Here is a 22,023-nt window from a genome sequence, read left to right as displayed (position 1 = left end):
CTTCTCACAGGCACTAAACTTGAAGAGCAAATCACTCTGGTTCTACTTTCTCTCCATTGCCTCCTTATTTACTGCAGGATACCATATAAACTGGCCATCACTATTCACGATTTGCTAAATCATGTCAAATCACCCTGGACATTCTCTGTCCTGAAAATACCCACGCCTACCCGTAATCTTCGGACAGCTAATCAAAATTTGCTTGACGTTCTTTCTCTCAAGTTTGTTCGCCTGACCGAGACTCGTGAGCCCGCTCTTTCTACTGCCAAATCACTTTTGTGGGATTCTTTGCCCATCACAATTCGGAGCATCACTGAAGCAAAAATGTTTAAGTGGGCATTGAAAACCTTTTTACTTAAGCAAGGATTTGAGATTTCAGATTAGCCTTTTCTTGCCCCATCACTATTGTCATTGTAATTGAGGCTGTTTTAGATACCATTGTCACCTTGGTATCATTTTGACTTTGTTTTGCTTGTCTTGTATTTCTTTTATCTTGTTTGTTTGCTCTGGTTTTAATACTGTGTACATGAAATTGTAATCTGCCCCTGGAGTGTGCGGGATATAAATAATTATAAAAAACACATCAAAAAAAGCAAATGATTATATTTTTATCCATGACACCTTTCCTAGATGTTCTTCTTGCCCCCGCACCAGTACCCATTTCCAGAATCCCTTCTCCTCGGAGGGTAGGATAGTCTCTTTGTAGTTCCAGCATGCAAAGACTGGGAAAAGGTGGTAAAACTCCTTGTTCAAAAACACGAGCTTCAAAACAGATAAATCCAAAAACTTCTTTAGAAACGTCCAAAAATCTCAAACTCTTCACCATTGTAATTGACTCTGAGCAAAGGCAATAAAAGATAAAACCCAGTCCTTCCAGACACCGGGGGTTTCCCTTCCTTCTGGAACTGGTTCCAAAAAATCCAGACTTCCAATAATCTTCAAAAACTCCAAGATGCCTCAACAAATCGCCTTTCCTGAGATCCAGGAATGATCTCAAGCTCCTTACTCTCTTCAATTCCTCCTTCTCTCTAATTTATGAGTGTGCTCCAAGGGATTTTTATAATCCCCAGGAGCCTCCCACAAAAAGTTGGGGTAGCTCAAGGGCAGAATTGCAAAATGCAAAAAAAAAACCCTCTAAGGTGGAAAAATGGGGAAATACTTTAGTGACAGGCAGAGGTGGGTAACACTCCCCCCATCTCAAAAAGCGAGGAGAAACAGAAACAAGATGCTGGTTTGATTCTTTTTTCATATACTACCATTACCCTAATAACAACAATAACACAAACAAATACACATTCACAAACACATTTGGGAGAGGGTACCCCATATTTGATTTACCAGTTATCTGTATAATATTTTGGGTCTTGTTTATACTATTGGTTCCTACTGCTATGCTGGCCATAGTACCGTATCCTTTGGGAGAGGGTAGGGGTACCGTATCCTTTGGGAGAGGGTAGGGGTACCCTCTCCCAAAGGATACGGTACTATGGCCAGCATAGCAGTAGGAACCAATAGTATAAACAAGACCCAAAATATTATACAGATAACTGGTAAATCAAATATAGATTAATAATCCCTTGAAGAAGATTACTTACATATATCATCAATTTAGTAACACTTCCTGTTATTCTATTTACCTATACTAGAGCAGCAGGCGCTATCCCACACTTTACAGAATATCCTGTATCTTTATAGGAACTTTAGATGGCAGAGATCATCCACTAGAATTCATCACTGTATAATAATGGCAGCAGGAACCAACAAAGTATTACACATATTAACTTTCTCCTCATTAATATTTTTGTCTGATCTCCTTGGGGAAGACCATAAAGACAGGCTCACAGGGCCCCTTCTAATCACACTAGAGTGAGGAACAATAAATCACACATCATCTGCCCATCACTCACACAGGGAGAATCCACCAGTTAGGAGGAGAATGTCCCACTAGAGGCGTACCCTTGCTAGCAATGGCAGGCAACAATATCACAAACCACAGTTCTTTCACAAACCTTTATGTATTCTCTTGGAGAGAATACCACACACCTTAGTTAAACATATTTAGAATCAGACAGCTCATGGAGGCTGGGATCGCCACAGATATTCACACTATTTAGTGTGAACATCTTCTAACTTCTACTACTTGCACTACGACAAGCTCCAGGGAGAAATGTATACTCAAATTGGAGAGTGCTTTTTAATTGCCATCACTATATGAGTGCAAAATTCGGGGAAAGGAGACATGGAAAACAAGTATGGGAAAACCGTCAGATCTCCAGATTTGGAGAAACCCAACCCAAACACATAGATAGTGCAGAACATAAGACAACCCCACATCAAATAGTGATGACCTGAGAGCAGTGATGCAAGAGTTCAAATAAGTATATACTGAGCACTTTAATTTTTTTAAATGTGTTTTTTAATATATTATTTGATATAAACATCATTTCCCTTAATTAAACCATTTACATTAAGTAAACTGTAATAAATCAACTACATCGTCTGTAGTAATGAATGACTAATAGAACCAACATAAGAATAGCCAATGCACAACAATTATAATGTCATTATCTGATAACACACATATAACTCAAAAAAATTATTCCCACTCTCGGCAATCTGGGATTATCACTTTTTTTTTATAACTCTTTATTAATATATTTTCACAGCAGAACAAAAACCAAGCATTTTGTGACAATATGAGACAATATTAAAAAGAACATATACATCATGAAGAAAACAATCATACAAGAAAAATATTATCCATAAAAGGGGAAGTGAGGATTAATGGAGCAAACCCCCTCCCCAAAAAGCAAAAAAGACAATAAGAGAGACTGCAAATAATTCTAAATTCTGCCATATAGCAGGCAATATAGATACTGGAGTAGAGGTAGTGATCTCAACTAATCTATTATCTAAGAAATTCCTTAAATCAACAGGATCAAAATATGAATACCTATTACCATCCAATCTGACCATATATTTGGAAGGGAATCAAAGAGAAAATTCACCTCCTACACCAAGAACCCTTTCTCTCTGTTGGAGAAAAGTTTTCCTCCTATTTTGTGTCTGCTTACAGACATCTGGGAAAATCTGGATTTTTTGACCCATGAAGAGAGCATCTTTAGGGGAGAAATATAATCTCATTATCAAATTTGTTTGATCAAGTAATGAAACAGACACCAGCTGAGTAACCCTCTCATTCATCACATCTTCCAGCTGCTGAAGAAAATCAATTAAACAAAGAGAAGCAGATAGTTGAAATGGATCAGCATTAGACCAGAATATTTTTTCGCCTTTACAGAGATACAGAGCAACCTGGTGAAAGTGGACATATGAATATCGGAGAGACCCAGAACATTTTTCATATATTTGAAATACACTCGGACCATTCAGAGAAAAACGTGGGAAGTTCAGAAAATGGAGATTAAGTAATCTCCCTCTATTATTGTAGAGTTCTAAACGCTGATGAACAAAGGACATGTCTTTAACTAACGTTGCCATGAATTCTTTTGTGACAGAAACAAAAGATTCCAAATTCTTAATCCGTTGGGATTAACACTTTAAAATTTAAATCCATGTAAACAGCAGCAACCCCGGTCCTACAGCTCTCCGAAGGCGCTTTTGAGCCAGATTCCAGTCGCTGGAATAGGGCTGAACATGATCAGAACCAGTGCAGCCTCGGTGTTGACTCCTCCGGATAGCCCACATTTGCCTCCAGGACCATTGCTGCACAACAGCGACATCACTGCAGGACTATGCGCTTGGGTTTTTGAAACGTGTGACATTCTGCACATTCAGTGGCAGCCACCATTGTACACCCTAGGAGAAACTGCTGAAGTGTTCCATGATGACTGAAGAGCCTCACTCCTTACGGCACTGCTCGAGGTCAAACTTTTCCCTGGATTTCGGGGAAAACCGCCACCAGCTAGATAGATGACCGACTCATTGGCAGACATAAGCCATCCATCTGGCAGCCGGTCAGCCTTGGTGTCATCTTCATCTTGTGCATCTGAAAACTCTGACATGGTCACCCAATGCTGTATCGCCAGGTTTCTTTCAGTTTCACCAAGCCTTCTCTCATGCTCCTCACTCCATTGCTTGAGGATGTGGCATGTAGTTGGGGTATCCGCATGTCCCAATGGTGGGGCTGACTCCCCCCTAGCCCACGATCGCAGGCTAATGCTGGGTGGTTGTTGGGTGATGACACCTTTGGTCTCCAGCTGCTCATGCACTCCCTGACCTTCTTCCTGGTCTTTTAGCGTGCATCCATCATCTTCCCTCTTAGTTGGCGGGAAATCCACCATCTTGTCCAGATTCAGCAAAAATTGGAAAAATTCTCCATGTTCTCAAAAATGTCCCTCAGAAATGGAATTTCTTCACCAGTAATTTTCACAACAGTCACATCCTTTGGTCCCAGTTTGTGCACCATTGTAGTAGGACGCCCAGTTGGCTTACTAGTTGAAACTGGGGAGCTTCAATGTTGGGCTCTATTTAGCAGGGGGAGGGGAGCCCTTTGTGTGATCATGTCGGTGGTTATCCTCTTTAAGTCCCAATTCACTGGTCTAGTCACTGGGTAGGGGGTGTCCTCCAGGAAAGAAAAGGAGACCAAAAAATAATAAATACATAAACTTACACTTTCCACTCACAGTCTCAATGTCCCCTGTGGAAGAATCACAGAGTCTAGCAATGGTGTTAAACAAAAAATCAGTTTGAAAATCAAAATCTAAGCTAGAGTATAAAAATGAGAAACATCATAAAAAAATAAGTTAATTTAACCATTGCCTCTTTATCCACAACATCCCTCCTAAATGTTCTTCTTGCCCCATGCCCCATTATCCATTTCCAGAATCCCTTATCCCTGGAGGATAGGATAAGTCTCTTTGTAATTCCAGCAAGCAAAGGCTAGGAAAAAAAGTGGTAAAACTCCTTGTTCAAAAACACGAGCTTTCAAAACAGATAAATCCCAAAACTTCCTTAGCAATGCCCAAAAGTCTCAAAATCTTCACACTCTTCACCCTTGCTGTTGACTCTAAGCAAAGGCAAAAAGGATAGAACTGAGCCCTTCCAGACACTGGGATTTTCCCTTCCTTCTGGAACTGGTTCCAAAAAATCCAAACTTCCAATAATCTTCAAAAAATTCCAATACTCCCAAACAATTCGCTTTCCTGAGACCCAGGGATTATCTCAAACTATGCAGCCAGGCCATGAAATGTTGAAGGAGATCCAAGTATATAAATCCTGCTTGATTTTGATTTGCAAAGGAGAAAATTTTAATGAAAAAAAAATTCTAACTTGTTAGAATCTTTTCTAATGTAGACACCAATATACTTCAGTGGCCCATCATCTGAAAGGGAAATCAATCTGAAGTGGTTTTTTTTAGTATGTAGAAATAGATTCAGTGGTAACAGCTGCATGTTATCAATGTTTGTTCGCTAAACAGAGAGTTTTCCAAAATCAGTTATCATTTGTCTTAGAATTTTTAAGGATACAACTGAGACTGAGATATATAAAAGAACATCTGCAACAAAAGGACAATTTTATGATCTGTTTCATTAACTGGGAGACCCTATGTAGGAGGGCGATTTCTAATTGGAATGACCAGGGGGATCATGGACTTTTTTTTTTTTTTTTTTAATAAAATTTACTAGAATGGTATTAGAAAGAACATCTTTAACCTTCCATCAAGATCTGTCACTTCTAGTGGAAGCATAATGACCAAATTCACAAATTTAAAAAAAATGGTTTTATATGTTGACATTTATCATGGTACTACGCATTGTAGATAAACTTGTTGATAGTCTGGTATGTCACTTTCCTTGTAGGGAACAGAGGTTTTCTTCAACTAGTTGTTGGATATGATCATCAATGTGCTGTAGTGTTTTTGTTACAGATCAGGAGTTTGGAGGTTGCACTGTTTACATTTCAACTGTAGTTATGAACTGCACTTTCCTTTCCTGGTACCTATCAGCTTTTTCTTCTTCTTTGTAGCTGTGATGGTAAAGATGGCTCATTACATTATTGCAAAATATTTAGGAATGGGGTTTAATATTTGTTGGTTGATGGTGTGTGTCTTTTTTTTTTTTCAGTCACCCAACAAGATAAGGCTACTGGAGGAGAAGAGGGAATCAGAGAATGGAGAGAGGCTCCCTAGCCAAACAGCAACCACAGCCATAAAACAGCCAGCAGGAAAGCAGCTATATTTAAATGTTTAATTTTGCATCTGCTTTACTTCTTATGCTTATTATTAGATGTACGAGCCGTTTGTGTCCTGATATTTATGACGGATGAAATTCGAACGATGAGTTGTAGGTGAAGTGAGTGAGAGAGAGAGAGAGATGGAAGTAAAACTATACTTAGATGAGAATATTACAGATACTGTACGTGTTGTGAGATGTGCTGGACATGTTACGGTCAGGATAAAGGCAACTGCAGAGATCGCCAGGTCTTCAATAATTTAAAGTGCTCCATCCTCCCAGGACGTCAGTGGAGGGGAGTAGGACAATTCAGCTGAAAAGGCAGGAATATGAGAGAAATAATCATTTTATTTTGATGATGCAGATGTTACTCAGTCACTCGAGGGTGGCTAAAAACTGCAAAAGACCTTGAAACTCTTGGAGAAATGGTAGGAATGTGATCCTAGGAGGATTGTTTGCTTTACTAAAGCACATGTAATTTTACTACTCAAAGCATTTGGAAACCAGGTTCAAATAGATTTCAAATTGCAGCTACCACTGAATGCTTCTATAAGTGTTTTGAAAGTGGTTTGTAAGAAAATTAAATAAGAAGTGGATTGAAGGTTGAAAACTCATAGATTCTGACATATTTCTGAATTCTTGTAGAAGCAAAATTCCTTAAACAAGCTTTGGCACTGCAGTACCATCAGGGCCGCATGAGTGGAGTATTGGGACCTAACACATAGTGAAATAAATGCATGATGTTGGTAGTGTTTTCTGTATATGTATGTATCTCTGTTAGGAATTTCGAATGGATGCCTGTATAAAAAGTCCTCTTGCTATTAAATTACTAAAGCTTTGCTTAACCATGTCTCTATGTGACTGAACTGGTAACTGGGACAAAAAAAAAGAAAGGTAAAAGAGCTATAGACTAAGACAAAGGCCATGAAGAGTCAAGGAGAATAATAATGTAAAGCCAATGAGAGAGCTAGGTAAAATAGAAAAGATTGAAAATATTAATTTTTGGAAGTAAACTTTCTAAATATTAAATAATGTAAACTATGAGGTAAATTTTCAAAGAGTTACATGTTTTTTCATATACATGTGCATAAGAAGCCTGCACTCACATAATCTGTATTTTATATGTGGGAACTTCACGTCTTGCACACACATTTACACACGTAAAAAAAGGAATGATCTATGGGTATTCCAGGGTGGGACTAACGATTACATGCGTAAGTTACCATTTTAAAAACACACTCGTACTGTTTTTAAATTGCACTTACTTGCGTAATTTTACATCTGCTAATTGTCTAGTGTAATTAATAATAGACTATTTTATTGGGATTACTGGTTGGAGGAGAAGTCTGGTGAACTGTGGGGTGCTCGGCCTGAAGAATCAGGAGGGTCTTGATGATCTGAATAACCGGGTGAACTCGTGAAGTAGTTTGTTAATTTCAATTATGCGTGCATATTTTAAAATATGCTGATTTATATGCGTAAATCAGCTTTTACGTAAGTCCTAATTTATTTTCACACATAAAATATACACACATATTTTTAAAATAGACAGGAAAAGTATGCATGTACAATACATTTAAATACTAACCTTCAATGCAATGCATGCATTAGTGCATAAGCATACATACACGTGTATGTTCCAGGGTAACGATATGCATATTTTATACTACACATGTGATTATAAAATATTAGTGAAGTTCTACACATGCCCCTATCCGTGTGTATTTGCTCCCACTGTAGTAGTCTGAAAGTTACCCTCCAAATGTATATTCTGGTAAATCTGTCACATACTTTTGAAACGCCTATTAACAAATCTACCCCTTAGCTGACACAAGAAACTGGACCAAATGATTATAAAGCACTTTAAAACAGGGTAACTACTATATATATTAAACTAACTAATAGAAAATAAATTGGTGTGCCTACATAAGCTATGCCATACTGGGTCAGACCAAGGGTCCATTAAGCCCAGTATCCTGTTTCCAACAGTGGCCAATCCAAGTCACAAATACCTGGCAAGTACCCAAACAATAGATAAATCTCAAGCTACTATTGCTTATTAAATACCATCATAGCAGTTTATGTATTTTTCCTCTAGGAACTTATCTAAACCTTTTTTAAACCCAGTTACACTAACTGCTGTAACCACATCCTCTCACAATGAATTCCAGAGCTTAACTATGCGGTGAGTGAAAAAGAATTTCCTTTGATTTGTTTCAAATGAGCCACTTGCTAACTTCATGAAGTGCCCCATGGTCCTTCTATTATCTGAGAGAGCAAATAACCTATTTATATTAACTTGTTCAAGTCCTTTCATGATTTTGTAGATTTCTATCATATTCCCCCTTACTCGTCTCTTCTCCAAACTGAACAGCCCAGCTTCTTTAGCCTTTCCTCATAGGATAGCCGTCCCATGCCCCTTATCATTTTGGTCGCCCTTCTCTGCACTTTCTCCAGTGCATCTATATCCTTTTTGAGATGCGGTGACCAGAATTGCACATAGTATTCAAGATGCGGACTCACCATGGATCGACACGGTGGCACTATGGCATCCTCCGTTTTATTTGCCATTCCCTTCCTAATAATTCCTAACACTGTTTGCTTTTTTTTTATTGCCACAGCACACTGAGCTGACAATTTCAATGTATTATCCACTATGACGCTTAAATCTTTTTCCTGAGTGATAACACCTAAGACAGAACCCTGAAGCATGATGGTGGAAATGGCTGTTCAGCTTGGAGAAGAGACGGCTGAGGGGGGATATGATAGAGGTCTTTAAGATCATGAGAGGTCTTGAATCGGTTATTTACACTTTCGAATAATAGAAGGACTAGGAAGCATTCCATGAAGTTAGCAAGTAGCACATTTACGACTAATCGGAGAAAATTGGTTTTCACTCAACGCACAATAAAGCTCTGGAATATGTTTCCAGAGGATGTGGTTAGTGCAGTTAGTGTAGCTGGGTTCAATAAAGGTTTGGATAAATTCTTAGAGTAGAAGTCCATTAACTGCTATTAATCAAGTTTACTTAGGGGCGGATTTTAAAACCCCTGCGCCGGCGCACCTATTTTGCATAGGCCGCCGGCGCGCATAAAGCCCCGGGACGCACTTAAGTCCCGGGGCTTTCGAAACAGGGGGTGTCCGGGGGCGTTCCCGAAACGACACAGCGTTTCGGGGGCGTGCCGAGGCGTTTCGGGGGTGGGCCCGGGGCCGTGGCGCCGGTCCGGGGGCGTGGTCGATGCCTCCGGACCACGCCCCCGGGACCGGAGGACGGAGCGGGGCTGCCGGCGACGCGCGCAAAGTTACGCCTGCTTTGAACAGGCGTAACTTTGCCGACAAAGGTAAGGGGGGGGTTTAGATAGGGCCGGGGGGGGGGGGGGGGGGGGGTGGGTTAGGTAGGGGAAGGGAGGGGAAGGTGGGGGGAGGGCGAAGAAAAGTTCCCTCCGAGGGCGCGCTGGGCTCAGCGCGCGCAGGTTGCACAAATGTGCACCCCCTTGCGCGCGCTGACCCCGGATTTTATAAGATACGCGCAGCTACGTGTTTGGGTAATTGCCAGGTTCTTGTGGCCTGGTTTGGCCTCTGTTGGAAACAGGATGCTGGGCTTGATGGATCCTTGGTCTGACCCAGCATGGAAATTTCTTATGTTCTTATGGAGTGGGCAAGCTAATAAAAGGTTATGTAAACAGATACATCATTTTGAGACCAGGTATACAAGTTAGAAGGATGGGACTGGAAGATAGGCCTGACATTGGAAGGAGGAGGAGTAGGTATGCAGATATATAATTCTTATTTTATAGACTTCTCATGCAGTATATCAGAAGGGACAAAGGAAGTGACTGGAACCAGAGAGGGTAAGAAATAGCTAGAGATCAAAAAGTCCTCAGGGATCTAGCTTCCTGGAGCAGACAAAAGAAAAGGATTGGGGGTCATGACTGATGCACAAGACAAGCAACAACATTTTCCCTATCAGCAGAGTCAAAATATAAAATTGTTCACTGTATCTCCCTGGCTTTACAGAAAAGTCAATTTTATTCCTATTGCATATCTCATTCACTGAAAGTTTGCTCTTACAGCAGCTTTCCTTCCTGTAAAAAAATGAGATGAAAAAGTGAGTGGAAATGAGAATTCCTTACTATGGATGGGATATGTGATGTGTTAGATCTGTGAAGCATGTGACCTCTTCTCAAAAAGATTATTTCTTGCCGTTACTGAAAAACACAGCAACACTTAAAACTACACTGGGTGCCTTTGTTTGGTTGATAAGTTTACCTTACAGATCTTCCCATTTTACAAGAAGAAAACTGCAATCCCATCTACTAGAAAGGTTTACATTATGATATATTGATACATGAAAAAGTTGCCATTTGAATCAGTATTTTAAACGTAATGTTTATTGTCATATTTTTATTCTCTACTAAAAATATTTAAATAGAAAAAAATAAATATATACTGGAACAAAAACAACCTAAAACATTATTTGATATGAGACAGCAAGATAACAATAAGGCAAAGCCCATGGCAAATGCTCCGCAAATGCAGTTAGTATCACTGTGCTGCTAGATGTGTCAACAAAACATCAATTCCAGGATCTCTTCAGAAACAGCTGCTAATTTATTGGTAAATTTCAGTGAAATTTTTTGATTCTCGGTCCATTTCTGTGATTCTCTTTAGCTTCACTGAAACATGTTGTGCTTCCTATATTTGACAAACTATTTCAAGTGCACCATCCAGTTTTAAAAGGCCTATAATCCCACATCTCTGGGTTTCCATGCGCCCACACAAGGATGCAACAGCTTGATTCTATCACAAATAATGTGGCCTTAAATATGTCAACTTGCACACGCTGCGGCTTTCCCCATGTTGAATTATTTTCAGTGTGTGTGTGTGTAAGGGGAGTCCCAAATCTGCCCTGTAGTTTACAGTCAGTGGTCTCAACAGACCCTGCCCCTTTTGGTGAGGTCAGGATAGGTTGGAGTGGTTAGGGAAGGGCGGGGGGGGGGTTAGTCTGATAACACTTCTGCACCCATGTGATACAGGAAGAGTAGGAGAATGAAGATGAAGCCAGTCTCCCGACTGCAGCCTGAGGACGCCATATTCCCATGGACTGCTGACAGTGGGATCTTTCCTTTCACAGGGAAAGTGCCTGAAGTCCAAGTCAGGGGTACCCAGTACTTCCAGGAAGGAAAAACAGTCCTGGGGGTTCACCAGGGAGAACCCTAAGAGGCCTGAAGATGAGAAGAAGTTACCAGGAAGCAGAGGTGTCTGAAATTCCTCATCTGCATTGGGAGAAGGTTCGGTGAAGAGTTCACAGCCAGAAGTGGGAGCTTTGAGAAAAGGAAACTACCCAGCTATGGAAGGAGTCCTGAAGAGTTTCCAGTTGAATGAGAAGTCTTACAAAAGCTCACCAGAGTTGGAGAAGCTGCTTTGAGAAAAGGGGAGAGCTGCCTTCAAAGTAGGGAAGACCCAAGGAAGAAGAGTCCCCATTCCAAGAGCTGACCTGTTTGGAGAGGGCAGTGTACTGTTGTTGTCAGCGACTGAGATTTATCTTTTGTGATTTGTGGACTTTGTTCTACTGCTTGGTGCACTAGCCATTGGTGTATTGCTATTTTGTACTTTGCTTTTACCTGCCATTAGTGCCAGTAAAAATTTTTTATTTTGAACAATAGCTTGGGAGTCCATGTGGCGTTTTTGTGACTTTTACTGGGCTCATGAGCAGAAGAGCCCCTAAGCTTGAAGAGTTAAAACTCCACCCCACCCCACCCCACCCCCGTACAGGAACACCAGGAGGTCCGCGCTAGGCCAGGAGCCACCCCCATGAGCCCTTGTGCCCAGCAACAGATCGGGACAAGGGCTCCACATGTTTCCGTACAGAGTATGCAAGTCCCTATGGGCACTGCTTTCCCAAGGATTTCTCACCATTTCGAGTACATGACAAAACAGTTCTGAAAACAGGAGCTTATGATTTGAACTTATGTGTTCATTATGCAACATACTGACAATCTGAAAAAGGCACAGAAGTGGATACTGACCTGTGCATTCGTGCTGCAGTCCCTTTCCATAGTACCCTTTCTCGCAGATGCATTCGAACTGGCCGGTGTGAGTGCCACATTTACAGCTGGCCATGACATCGCAGCAGTCTGTCCCCGCCTCACACAGGTAGGAGCAGTGGGAGAGGTCTTCTTGGATATAACTGCCGGAGGGCAGATCTGCCAATACAGCGCCACAGAGAAAAAGAAACACACCTGTAAGCATTTACGGCAAAGCTGTGATCAGCAGTGCATGGGCTGTCTGGTACAGTTATTCTCTTAAAGAAAAATGAAGAAAGAGGCTTTTATTTTTGCAAGTGTTTTTCCCATTTGCCATCTATGGTCCAAATTAGGGCCATGAAAATTCAGCTTCTGGAAATGCATCTCCGTGTAATTTTTGCCATGAGCAGAACTGTATTTTTTAAACAACTCATTTTTTTTAAATATGGCATTTAAATATGAGGCACATTCTTTTACATTGTCTCCCAGCCTAAATTTTACAATAATTTTATGTTCCAATTTCATAATTCTTTTGTTAGTTCAAAATATATATGAAGACCACCCAAAAAGTCATGCAAGAAGATAAAATGGTGGCAGTGGCTTCAGCCGGCCTGAATGTCCTTGCTGTGTTGTTGAGCGTCTCCAACAGACCCTGCCCTGTTGTGAGGTCAGTGTAGTGCATGTGTTTTAGGGAAGAATGACACTGCCCATTGAGAGGGGTCTTAGGAGTTAATAAAACCCCAGCACCGGTGTGTGACGCAGGAGAGAATGGAAGAGCAATTTTTGTGAGGATGCCAAGATCTGGAGTTCTACAGAGTTTCTATCTCCCCAAGGAGTGGTGCCAGTGGGCTTTATCCCTTCCACAGAGAATATACCAGAGGAGGAGGAGGAGAAGAGGTGCTTTTGATCAGGGAGGTTGGCTGGTACCTAGGGAAGGTGGGGGGGAGGAGAAAATCTGGGATTCCAAGGTGTGCTGAAAGAAGCGAGCCTGTGGAAATCCTGAATCTAAGGAGCCCAAGAGAGAGAGGGGAATTCTTCAGAGTCCGATGGACAAGCGTACTGAGGGGGGTCTAAGTCCTGGGGATATTCATAGAGTTGCTGACTAACCTAACACATCAGCCATGTTCTCAACTAAAAGAGAGATGTACGAAAGGAAGGAACAGAGGAGAAGATCTGCTTACCCAAAAGATATTGGGAGGGCCCAGGGAGGAAGGGCAGCTGCCCCTAAGACCTGACTTGTTTGGGAAAGTCTGTGATGAAGTGTAAGAAGAGACTGAGAGTTATTTTTGTACTTTGAACCTTCTGTTATTGGGCTGGTGAATTGTTCTCTGGTGTGCCAGCTATTTTTGGACTTTGGTTCACCAGTGCCAGTAAAGGCTTTTATTTTGAATGACAGCTCTGAGTGTCAGCCTGGTGATTGTTGCTGGAGTGACTTGACTGGTGTGCAGAAGAGCCCCAGAGCAGAGACAAAACTCTAAAGGCCTTGAAAAGTACTGTATCTGTTTTCCTTCTACGTGTGAATCCCAGGAGGTCATGGGGCCTTGTGTGGTCTGTCACCCTCTCCACGTGCCTAAGACCTGCCTGAGATGGGGGCTACATGTGCAACGTGCATCCCAAAGCATTATATGGCTTTAATAACACTTAGCTCAATAGGAAATACAGGATAATAAAGACCAGTTCAGTTTATAATAGGGGCTAACAAGTAAGATTGAGACTGGTCTGATGGCCTAGCAGCAGCAGCAGCAGCAGCACCAGGATATCTTCCTGTTATAGTTGATGGGTCTTTTTCCAATAGTCTGTCAAGTTGGCACACATCTGAAAGAAAACCCTGGAGCAATCTTAGTCCCAGTCAAGAAAGGGAATGAACCAGCCAGAGGAGGAATATTCAGCTCACGTCCTAAAATGATTAGTGATTTTGCTCAGCCACTTTTATTTTTATCCTCTTGGTTTCTGAATTGAAAAATATGAACCGCAATCTAAAAAATGGAAGCACGACTGAAAATACATAGATCAGATCAAAATCCATTTCTAACTAAAGTAATTACTCATCTGTTCTTAATGTTCTGTCTTTCTCTTCCTTCCAATCTCAATCTCCGTACTAACATCCAGGTCCAAGCTATTTAACTGTGGTAGGATCTGAGCAACTAGGGAGGGAGGAGAAAATTATTTCTTGAACATCTCGTTCAAATGAAGAGTGCTTTTAAGCAACTTTATACATTTCATTGTTTTTCTTCGGTGAACTTTCTTGGGGTGATAAAATTAAGTTATGATTTCATGTTGTTCCAAGGAATAACAGTTATTGCCAAGAATACGGGTGAGGCAAGGGTCAGTCAGAAAGGAATTTTTTAAGGGCAAATATATTGTGCTGTGGGAGCCCCCAAGTACTTTCTAACCTCTCCCTGGAACAAATGATATGAAATTGCAGGGAGGAAGAGAAAATACATCTTCACCAAGAGGGTGATGCCTGGAATAGCCTAGCTGGAAAGCTGAGGTAATGGCAACCACAACCAAGCCAGAATGTAAACATTCTTGGGGTAGTAGCAAAGATATGTGAGGGGTATTAGTTAGAATAAATAAGAAAGGGTATTTGAGTATTTGCTCAGTCATATGGAATTTTAGAGGGCCAAAGAGAGGAAAATACAAGTCAATGGACAAAGAGTAATGGTATAGCTACATCGGGTTTCTCTCCTTGTAGGCCAACCTACAAAGAGCGACCATGGAACTGCTTGGTGTTTCGGACAACAGCCCCACTAGTTTTGGTGGCTGCTTAGATTATTACAAAATTTGGTGGTAAAAAGCTTGGTGGTTGATTAAGCATGGGACTTGTAAGAACCAAACTGGAAGATAACATAGACTGGAATAAACTATTAGTAGATGGGACAGAGGCCAGCACTGTAATGGAATTTAAATATTTGTGAGACATATAAAAAGAGCAGTGGTAGGAACAGGTTGAGAGCCTGAATGAAAGACATGTTGGGGGGAAGGAGTTAGAACTGGTGCTGTCTCAAGTGTGGAGTATGGGAATTTATATGCTCTTTTACCCAAAGTGGTAGAGAACCAGAAAGGAAGACAACTGGGTGGGCCACTTGGTTCATATCTGTTTGTGAGCTACTATGTTACTATATATATATTGATCAGGCAGACTTTTAAAACAGAAAGGGAAAGAACTTTGTGGTGGAAAAATATCATTATAAAGCTATATGTACACCATCCTAACAGACTATGGCATGAAGAAGAAAGAATGGAGATTGCAGACTTCCATTGATCATCAGTTAATATATATGGCACAACATCTGTGACAAAAGGTTTCTTGCTCATACGTCAGCAATGGAACAAGATCCTTGTTGGGAAAGGGGGAGGAAGGAAAGAGATATATATGCCAGAGAGGGAAGGAAAGAAGGAGAAAGGATCCTATGCACTTATCCCATGCTTTCCTGGATTCTGTTGCAAGGTACATACAGATTGTGAAAAAATGATCATAAAGATTATGAAATCAAATAAAGACTATAAAGACCATCTAGTCCAGCAATTCTCAACCAGTGTGTCGCCAAGCACGTGCAGGTGTGTCACAGCTTCCCGGTGTCCTACTGACATGGTTGTGCTTTCCTCCCTCTCCTTCATCACAACAGTGATTGAAAGCTTGTATATAAGAGAGTGTGTTTGTGCAAGTTTGATTGTCAGTAGGTGTCTAAGTGAGACAGCATGTGTGTGATTGAGAGACAGAGCATGTGTGTGATTGAGTCAGAGATTGGTCAGGGAGGTGACTGATGTGTGTGTGTGTGTGTGTGTGTGTGTGTATGAGGAAGAGAGACTGGTCAGGGAGGTGACTGGCGTGTGTGAGGGAGAGAGAAAGATTGGGCAGGAAGGCGACTGGTGTGCGTGAGAGAAAGAGACTGGTCAGGGAGGTGACTGGTATATGAGAGAGACAGAGACTGATCATCGTGTCTAATTGTGGTGTACGCATGTGTGTGTGTGTGAGTGACTGGTCATGGGCCCTAAGGAAGAGGACCATGAGGATAGAGCTTCAGCAGCCACTGCTGATTCTGGTGTGTGTTTTTGGCCTGCAAGGGAAAGGAGTAGGAGACTTGCTGGAGAGAATAAGTAAAGGTGGCTTTTTAAGTTTATATTTTGTGATTGACTGTTATTTTAAATATTGGGTATTATGTGACATGTCCGCTGCTTTGAAATATTTTATTGGTATTTGGACAATTTTTAATAATTTTTATGAGTTTTTAATTGTTGGATGTTATTCTGTTCATCAGCTGTTTTGAAACATTTATTAGTATAGTTTTACAATTATTTCTGTGTGGGGATTTATAGCAGCTTGGCTTATTTGGTTCTCCTAATAGGAAGTGTATTGGTACTTAGAGCCTGGTTTATTATTTGTAGTGTTGCCTTTTCAGAGGTAGGGTTGTTACTGTTTGAGTATGTTCCATAATACAGGTGTAACTTTGTGCAGGTTAGTTTGTGTACATTATTGCAGATCCTGGGGCTATGACCTGGATTTATCAAAAAGCACTAAATATCGCCTGTGATAGAAAAAGGGGTGTGTATTATGGTAGTAGGCAGTTTATTGCAATAATACCTATTAGAAGAGCTAAGTTACTGCAAATGGTGATAACTTTCAGATAAGTGCCAGAATGTAGTATTTCCTACATACAACAATTGGGGAGATGAGAGAGAGAGACTAACCATAATGCCCTTAACGCATGCGAAAACACCTTACAGCATTTTGATAAATGACCATATATGTTAGATGTTATATTTCTCTTTCCATTTCTCCAGGTTTGCACACCATGAAGAGTGGCTTTTTTGTTTTTCCATTCCAGTTTCTGTCTCTATATTTATAATTTGTGGTTTTTCTGTAATTGGTGAAGGTCAGTTCTGGGCGTGTGACCAAGGTGAGGTATTTTACTAGCATCTAGGCATTTGTATCAATCTTATTTGTTGTGCTTTCTCAATAGGACATGCATTAGTGGTAAATTACTATCTTTTCATAAGAAAGGCTATTACACCTTGTAGTAGAGGGAGTTTGTTTTGCTTTTACTGAGATGTCACCAGAACCCGAATATCTTTTTTTGTATAGTGAGCTGTACGGGTAACGCCCTAATTCTGCTCCATACCCATTGTTGCGGGTCGAGGGGATTCCTGAGGATGCAGAATATATATTTACATTTAGCCCCGTGACAGTCATGTGTTCAGTGAGTCATGTATGTGAGAACCATCTGTCAGGAGTGTCCCGGCCGACAAAAGGTTGAAAATCACTGATCTAGTCTGTCCAATTTTATTCCTATTGCAGTTGTTTGATATACTGTACGGTCAGTGCTAAAAGAACTATTGAAAGATGTATTTGCCTGGCCCTCCCGATGCAGCCACCCGTGAAACATGGACGTGTTGGGGGACTGAGTCTTCTTTCTAACAGGACTGTATTGTACAGCCATGACTGCGCTATTTAAAATATGGATTGTGTTTATTAAAACCTCTCTTCAGGATTTAAAGTTGGTCCTAAGCATTCTTGCAGATCTGAAGTTCCTTGATGTCACATTCTTCTTCTCTGGATTTCCTACTGCAAATCCATAGATCTCTGGATTTCTTTTCACTTCTTTGCACCTATGGATTCTCTGAGCCTATTCTATCTTTTATTGAATTCTGTTACTGTTTTTGCCTCTACATTGGGAGACTATTCAATTTATCAACCATGCTTTCTCTGAAGAAATATATTCTGTTATTTCTGAGTCTACCCTCTCTGAACCTCATATCATGATCTTTTGCTCTTGAACTTAAATTCCACTGAAAAATCTTTATGTCTTGTGCATTATTTATACATTTAAGGTATTTGAATATCTCTCTTATATCCCTATCTCTCTCCTCTCATCTAGGATATATATAATAGGTCCTTTAATCATATTTCTCTGGGCATTTAATGCAGATTCTGCTCCATTTTTTGTCTGTTATCCTTTAGGAGGTACCACTCCAGAAATGGATAAAATACTGCAGATGAAGTTCTTACAATGACATGTATAGAGGCGTTATCACCCTTTTTTTTTCTACTGGTCATCTCTCTTTCTATGTACCCTAGTATTCCCCTGGCTCTGGTCACTGCCTTGTCACGCTGTTTTACAACCTTGACATCATCAGCCCTGATCACCCTGAAATCTCTCTCCTATATGGGTGAAGGACTGAAAGAGGAGGACTACAAATGGAAGAAGGAGTGGGAGATGAGAAGGAACAATATGAGCTACATGAAGGAAACATGATGGAGAGGGAAGCAAAAGGAGACTGACAGAGAGATGAAGCGGAATTGGAAAGGAGACTGAGGCATGGAACAGAATGAACGATATCATAGAAATATCCCTTGGACTCTAGCTAAAAATGGGTTTGGTCATTCATTCTGCTCACTCACATGTGATCATTCATTCTGCTCACTACTTAAACGCCCAGCCTCCTCTTCCCTAAACACAAAAGCTTAATGCCATCCTTGTCATATGCATATTTAATCATGTTTAAAACCTTTAATAAATTAAAATCTGTCCAATTCAGAGGAGTCCAGCAACAGTACAGAGGCAAGAGAAAACCTGGAAAGATGTTGGTGAAACTGTGTCGCATGGTTTTGAGCTGCATTCTTAAGAAGAACTAGATTGGGTAGCAAGAAGCCATATGGGCTGCAAAGAGCAATACCTTCATGAAGAGCTCTGCGGGCCAGAGCCTCAAATTCTGCAAAGCTATGAAGCAGGTAACAATGTTCCTCCTTTGGGTGAGAGGCCATATCATGCAGCTCTCGGATGTTGCCCTGCCATATTCCAAAGGTGAAGATCTCCACTCCAAGGTCACGCAGGGTCGTTGCAGTGGGTCTAGGGTCACCCCCATTAGAATAACCATCGGTAATGAGAAATATCACCTTTGTGGCATTCCCTCGAGAGTGGCGCAGTATTTGCTGCAATGAACAATAAACACTATATCTCAGAGAAAGTGCAATATCAAACTAAAATGGACAATTACAGTTTAAACCTCAGTGAATCAGGCTTTCTATATTCCCTATGCGGGATTCTGCTGCTAACTCAAAAGACATGAACAAATAACGCAAAATAAACAGAATAAGAACATTTTTATTTGAAAAGCAAACTTCACTGGGTTTGACTCAAAGTTGTAGAGCATTAGAGCTAGGCTTACGCTTCCAGCTCTGCTGCTGCCGTCAGTGTCACTAGAACTGCCGAGAATAGACAGGAGAGCGCCTCACTCCCGGCTGGGGTTTTCAGAGTCCGGGAGGGGGTGGCCTGGGACAAAAGGTTGTGGGTGGGTAAAAGGTGAGGGGCAAGAGAGAGACAGATTTAGAATTAACAACAGGGAAGGGTGTTTTGGAGGCCAGGTGATCTGTGGACCCCGCATCATATTTTTGCACAGTGGAGGGGGTTTAGGGGATTGCGACCGGGCAGAGCCATTTCTGTCATATCAGGGGAGAGGGTTGGAATCGAGCCTCAGATCTGCACGGCACTTGTTTTCTGTTTTTTTTACTTAACAGTGCCTCTTAGTCTTAACTGGATATCTTTGAAGATACCCATTTAAGTGGAATGAAATCCAGCCACACAAGGCCAGATAACAGGCCTGCCCCAGACGCATACATTTTATCCGGCTAGATTTTAGATGGATAAAGACTAGTCCTGCTAAAATCGAGCCAGATAGATGGCCCAATATTCAAAGACTTGCCATTTAGCTGGATTACTTGTAAGTTATCCAGCTAAATGGCTTTGAATATTGACTCCATCATGAAGTAATACAAAATCCTGCAAAAAGAGACTCAGAACCTACATAGCAAATGTGCCGTACTAAAACAGCATTTGTAATTCCATGAACTCAAACAGCAACAAACTTACCTAGAAAAAGACAGCAATGCAAATATTACATCAGGCCCTAGAACAGCATTACCAGTGGTCTAGTGATTAGAGTGAGAACAAGGGAAACCAACTTTCAAATCTCACTTCCCCCATTAATGCTCCTTGTGACCCTCAGCAATTCACATTATCTCCTGTTGCCTCAAGTACAAACTTAGAGGCATATTTATTCAAGGTTTTTTCTAATTATGTTCTTAGTAAATACAGCCCTTAGATTTTAAGCTCTTTTGGAAAGGTACTTATTGTCTTAAATTCTAAAAATGCTGTATGCTGCTATGAGCAATTGAACATTATTTGGAAAGGCAGGGTAAATATCCATATTTATTATTAGCAATATACCTCTTGTTGGGAAAACAAAAATGTGGACTACCACTGGCTTCTACATGGAAACTACACACTAGCAGAATACCTCACCTTGGTCACACTTGCAAAACAGAGATTCTAAACATATTTAAAAAAAATAAATAAATAAATAACCACAAACTAAAAGCAGAAATATGCAAAAACTAGATTGGAAATCCCACGATTCCAGACTCTGCATGCATGTGCAAAATATAAAGATATCAGAGATACACCTTTCCCAAAGCTGTCAGAGAAAATAAAACATTTTCCACAAGAGAATGAGCAGAGAAAACTGTATAATAATGAGCGAAATAGGAGAAACAGCAGCTATAGCAGCAAAATATGTATTATGCTATCAGACCAGAAATGTAATGGGATCAGGTACAATATGGATCAGCACCAGATCCCGGGATCTGACAATGGTAACATGAAATAGACTTAGTTTTTGGGTACTTGCCAGGTTCTTATGGCCTGGATTGGTCACTGTTGGAAACAGGATGCTGGGCTTGATGGACACTTGGTCTGACCCAGTATGGCATGTTCTTATGTTCTTACTTGCCCTTGTTATTGTCTTTTCTATACCTGTAATGTTTTCTTATTGTTATGATCACTAATGTGTAAATGTTTTCCCTTTTATTTTACTCACTTTATATATTACTTTGGCAACATGTACAGGTTGTCATGAGAACAAACTCATCTGAATCTGTTCTATCTGCTCTAGCCTCACCCCCTCCCCTTCTGCTTTCTGCATGACAGGATGGGAAGGGGGAGAGAAAATAACATGAGGGGAAAAGGCTAGATTAGTAGAGTGGCTCCTGTTCTGCTCTGTCCACTCTAGTCTCATCCCATTCCCTTCCCTCCTGTTCCCTGCATACAACCTGGGAGGGGAGAGGCTGGAGCAGCAAGCAGAGGAATGTACTCTGAGCACTGGCCAGTAGAGTCACCGGGCAGAGCCCTGAGTGCTCATGAATAGCAAATCTCCTGCTGCCAGCCCCAAAATTGTTGCGCTTCAGGCAATTGTCTAGTCTACCCAATGAGAGAAATCTAGAAAAACATTTGACAAATGTATTTAATTTTAAAATTATATGCTACCTATGTAACTTGTTATTCTAGATGGCTTAGACATCTTAACATTGGCGAGGTCCATATTCAGCCGCTGAGTGGGTATATATAACCAGCTAACTAGCGGTGTATATTTTAGGATAGCCCTATCCCCCGACCAGAGTTAGCCGGATAAGTTATCCGATTAACTCCGAATATCAGTTACGTGGTTAACTTCTCCGGCTAACTCCACTCCTCCCTGGAATGCTCCCGACTTATCCAGATAAATTCTAGCCAGGTAACTAGTTATATTATTAGCAATATCATTTGTTATAATGCCTTATTAAAAAGCTTTCAGTTTTTTTCAAAAATTTCTTATGTCCGTTTCCTCCCACAGCTCCTCAGGGAGGCTGTTCCAAAGAACTGGTCCTGCGTATGAAAAAGCTCTTGACTGAGCCATACTTGATCTATATTTCTTTATAGAGGGAAGGCTTAATAAATGTGGTCCTTCAGATCAAAAAGCAACTTGCG

General features: G+C 40.9%; 1 protein-coding gene across 1 annotated transcript in view; it reads right to left on the bottom strand.

The window, feature by feature from the left end:
• Window positions 1–22,023, bottom strand: part of SVEP1 (sushi, von Willebrand factor type A, EGF and pentraxin domain containing 1) — a 534,033-nt gene that overhangs the window by 426,499 nt on the left and 85,511 nt on the right. The window contains exons 2-3 of the mRNA XM_029614894.1: window positions 18,899–19,154; window positions 12,224–12,400 (exon numbers count right to left, since the gene is read on the bottom strand). Of these exons, the coding sequence (XP_029470754.1) occupies window positions 12,224–12,400; window positions 18,899–19,154 (433 nt within the window). The remainder of the gene's footprint in view (window positions 1–12,223; window positions 12,401–18,898; window positions 19,155–22,023) is intronic.

The sequence above is a fragment of the Rhinatrema bivittatum genome, chromosome 1 (genome assembly GCF_901001135.1).
Source record: "Rhinatrema bivittatum chromosome 1, aRhiBiv1.1, whole genome shotgun sequence".
NCBI classification, from domain to species: Eukaryota; Metazoa; Chordata; class Amphibia; order Gymnophiona; family Rhinatrematidae; genus Rhinatrema; species Rhinatrema bivittatum.
This window is presented reverse-complemented; position numbering and strand designations above follow the sequence as displayed.